Genomic DNA, 4,166 nt, shown 5'->3' with positions numbered 1-4,166 from the left:
TAGATTTCATATATCGGCAAGTCTGAAACAAATATTTTGTATCTCGCCTTTCGTACTCACGTCACATATTTTTTACACATTCAATTCTCAGTGTTCCAAGTACTTTTTAAGTTCTTTAATACATGTATTCATTGTTTGGTAATGGTTGAGTGATTCAGATTATCACAAAATATTACTATTATTGTAACTAATTTGTTCATATTTAATGTTTAACAGATTTATTTGCTTCATTTTTATATTCATATTTGAATAATAACATAGTAATGAGACCTTAAATTTAAATGAGAAAGTAATATGTAAATACTAGACTACTAGAGCACTATTTATGGGGACATGTGAGAAACATTTTTTTTTTGGAATTATATGAAAGATTAACTATTGACAAAGATAAATATAATTAACTTACGTTAACAGATTAAGGCTCTAAAACTAACTGGTAAGGTAGCTAAGTAACTTTAAGTCTTTAGTAAGTCTAACTAAAAAGATATTATTTGATAAGATGACGAAAACGGAATGCCATTTTTGTGACTTTAAGTCTTTAGTAATAATAATGATAGGGTGAGGAGGCGCATGCATAAGAGTATTAGCAGGGTCGAGGGTTACACATAGAGTGGGACTAGGATGGTGATCATCTTGGAGGTACAGTGGGAATATAGAGGATGTAGGGGATGATAGAGGGCTAGAGGCAAGAGGGGTTGGGGTTGATGATTTGGAGGAAGTAGGATATGGATTGGGAGGGTGGTGGTTAGTTATATGGGGCTGATGAGATAGGTTGAGGGGAAGGTTGTGAACCGTGGAATTGAGTTGTTGGGCGTGGTGGAGGATGTGTTGGGTGGGTCTTGAGTTAGTTGGCCAGTGGTGGTCAACGTTGGTTTCTGACGTCCAGAAAAATGATGGGTGGGTGAGGAAATGTCCGAGAACGTAGAGAATCGAAAGGAGATCAAACAAGAGAGATAATATGGTTGAAAGTGTACAATAATGCATAATGTTAAATGTATATTATGTAAATAAACAGATTGTGATATCTACAATAATCTTATATATTCACTTTCCAGATTTCACCTCTCATAATTTAAAAAGTCGGAACAAAAAAAGGGTAGAGTGCCTCTAATAAGATTTAATATAAAATTTTCAAAGTATACGGGTTGACAAAGTAAAATTTTCTAAAATTTGGTAAATTTACTAAATCTAAAAAATATATAAGTTTTTAATTATGACAAAACTTTCCGTTACCACCCTTGCAGTGCACGGGTTTAAAAACTAGTTATTATTGATTCGTGTTTACAACAGCTACAATGATCCGCATTTATAGTACTCAAAATATGTAAACACAATAACAATATATTCCTAACATTGGTGATATAATAACTTATTCAATAATTTGATATTATTCTGATTATGTACGATATATCGTAATATACCGTAATTTTTCTAACAAGACTCCTAATAATCTACCATAGTCTTGACAAAGTCTTAAGATGAGTTTTCGAAATCCAATATTCAACTTAAGACTCTTCAAGAGCCTTAACCCTATTGTTTTTGGGATGACATTCAATAAATATCTTCAATGTGTTATATAATTTTTTTTCTTTTTTATTTAAAACATCATAAGAAAAGTGTAGCGGAATAGTTGAGTCTGAGGAATAATGAATAAAGTTTGAGGTGGGTCTGAAGAAAGGCTGAACAATAAAATAATAATAAAAGTTGGTGGGGGAAAGTTGACGTGACAGAGTCTTTAAGACTTTGGTGAGTCTGGTCAATAATCATACCCTTGATAAGCGGTAAAATTCAACCACCTTTTTTATTTTTCACTCAAATCTCACAAAAAAAATCATTTTATATTGTCATTATACAACTTATAACAGGGAAAATTATTAATTTCAATTTTATTAATTGAGAATAGGAGGAAGTATATGATTACTTGGATTATAAAATGATTTTTGGTAAAAATATTCATGAAAGGTTAAGCAATGAGGTTGAACTCCCTTTCGACTAAAGTTATATGAAGTATGACTTTAATGCTACAAATAAAACTTAAAAAATTGTAATTTTACCATTATACAAAGTAAAGAGTTCAGCTCCTCTCCAGTTCTTAAAAGGAATTGGAGGTCCAGTACCAGCTTAATCTTCAACCACGTGGAGGTAGAAAAAAGCAAAGGTCAAGATTACTCCTTCCTTTATCATCCTATTATTTCTCAGATTTTCCAAATTATTACTCCATCTTCTCCATCATTCCCCCATTTTATTTTCTTGAACTTTCATTTCCATCATTCCATAATCCATCATTATAATCTCTCTTATCACAAAAAAGAGAAAAATTATTATCTCTTATCACAAAAAAAAAAAAAATCATGAGCATCTCTCTTATCAATCTCGTCATTTGGCCTTTTCAATTAGCTTTGAAGGAGACGAAATAAGGTGGAAATTTGAGGCTGCTCCGACGTGCTAAGCTACTGTTTTGTTGGTGACTGGTGACGATTACAACAACGGAAAAAGATTCGGAAATAGCTGAAGGTACGGAAGAGGTGACAGTTTTGGTGGTGAGTGGTGATGGTACGGGAGAGGTTACGGTAGGATGATTTGCATGTGGATCTCATGGGGTGGGTATTTGTGATACTGGCAATTTGTGTCGGATCACCAATCACCATTGATGAACTTAGGAAGTTGGGAGGAAGAGAGCTCTGTAATTTTTTTTTGTAATGATAATGGAATAATATGGGCCATTGGACTTTTAAAGCCAAAGCAATCTCGTCCGTTTAAAGAAACTGGACCCTCCAGTACTTTGAGGGTAAGTCCCAAAGTAAATGGGGCTAAATACTAGTATTATTGCTTTAAACCAATTATTGGTTCTAAAAAAGTTAAACTATTGAAATTACGGTTAGACTGTTAGAGCACCCTGTTAGCATGGGTAAGATTATTGGTAGTCTTGACCACACCTTAAAGAAAATTTGTCCAATGAGTGGGCAACATGTGTCATTTCTTTTTGTTAAAAAAAAAAAGTGGAATGGAAAAGTAGAGTCTGAGGTGAGTCTGACGGATAATGTATAAAGTCTGAAGTGAGTGAGAGATGGGCCTGAACAATAAAAAAATAATAAAAGTTAATGAAAAGCTGATATGAGAGAGTCTTAAGACTTGAGAAAGTCTAATATAGGAGTTTTGCAACAACGTATGAGTGGACAATTGGACCGGTCATGCAACTTCAGTTTGGACCTTGGCTAGCTCACGTATTGCATGTGTTTTATGCGACCATTTATATCAATTCTTCTAGGACATATTTCATCCATTCTCTTGATGAAGGATAAAGGAAACCTCATCTTCCGGCAAGGGAACTTTTCCCTGGCTAGTAGTCTTTACAAACAAGCCCTAAATTTCCTATGCTATATTGGTCTTCTGCCCTCCTCTGATCATCAGGCTTTTTCTTCCTTAGCCCTATCGCTTGTCCTTAACTTGGCGGCTTGCGAATTAAAAATCTCCCATTTTGATCTTGCTAGTCGTTACTGTAAATTTGTCTTACATTTTGACCCTTCCAATGTCAAAGCTCTTTATTGTAGAGGCTTAGCTTACAAGAAGTTGAACCTCCTTAAAGATGCCCAGGCTGATTTTGAGCAAGTTCTGAAACTAGATTTGAATAATTCTGAAGCTAAACGTGAGCTCCTTGATGTGACTGACCAGCTCACGGTGAACCTTAATGGTAAGCGCACTGCCTATTCGTTTGACCCTCTCGGCTCTATCTTTAAGGGCAAGAAGCCTCTTCTGCATAAAGGTGTGGTTGATTACACCGATGAAGCTTCTTGCAGTCCTCTATTATAGCAGAATCAGCTTCTGCTGAAGTTTTCCTGGCCTTATTCCTATGGCGCTTGATACGGCCTGTGAGATTGATCCATCTCTGGTAGTTGAGAATACTGAACTTTCCACTCCTTTTAGTGGAAAATTGGCGGCAATGTCATCTATTGTGGGTGAGCCTAATCCTTCTTTGGTACCAAAAGGAAATACTACTGCCTCAACCTTTACCCCTAAACCATCAAAATTTACCTTTCTTAACAAAAAATCTAAACGCAAATTACATATCTCGAGCCAAGACTACGATAGTTTGATCCTAGGAAAGGATCTCTGTTTTTTCCATCCAGAATCATTGTCTTTCTTGAGGGTTCGTCCCCTCACCTCAA

General features: G+C 35.2%; 1 protein-coding gene across 1 annotated transcript; it reads left to right on the top strand.

Annotated features, from left to right (window-relative positions):
* Positions 1-3,291: 3,291 nt before the first annotated feature.
* Positions 3,292-3,810, top strand: LOC141648939 (peptidyl-prolyl cis-trans isomerase FKBP62-like). The gene has a single exon (XM_074457643.1). The coding sequence runs from the start codon at positions 3,292-3,294 to the stop codon at positions 3,808-3,810; it is 519 nt and encodes a 172-aa protein (XP_074313744.1).
* The last annotated feature ends 356 nt before the right edge of the window (positions 3,811-4,166 follow it).

The sequence above is a fragment of the Silene latifolia genome, chromosome 3, assembly GCF_048544455.1.
Source record: "Silene latifolia isolate original U9 population chromosome 3, ASM4854445v1, whole genome shotgun sequence".
NCBI classification, from domain to species: Eukaryota; Viridiplantae; Streptophyta; class Magnoliopsida; order Caryophyllales; family Caryophyllaceae; genus Silene; species Silene latifolia.
Note: the sequence above shows the minus strand (reverse complement) of the source record. Positions and strands in the feature narration are given on the sequence as shown.

Bases quoted from the DNA above. Each gene is read 5' to 3' on its own strand.
- LOC141648939 (XM_074457643.1), top strand. From the start codon at position 3,292: ATGAAGGATAAAGGAAACCTCATCTTCCGGCAAGGGAACTTTTCCCTG.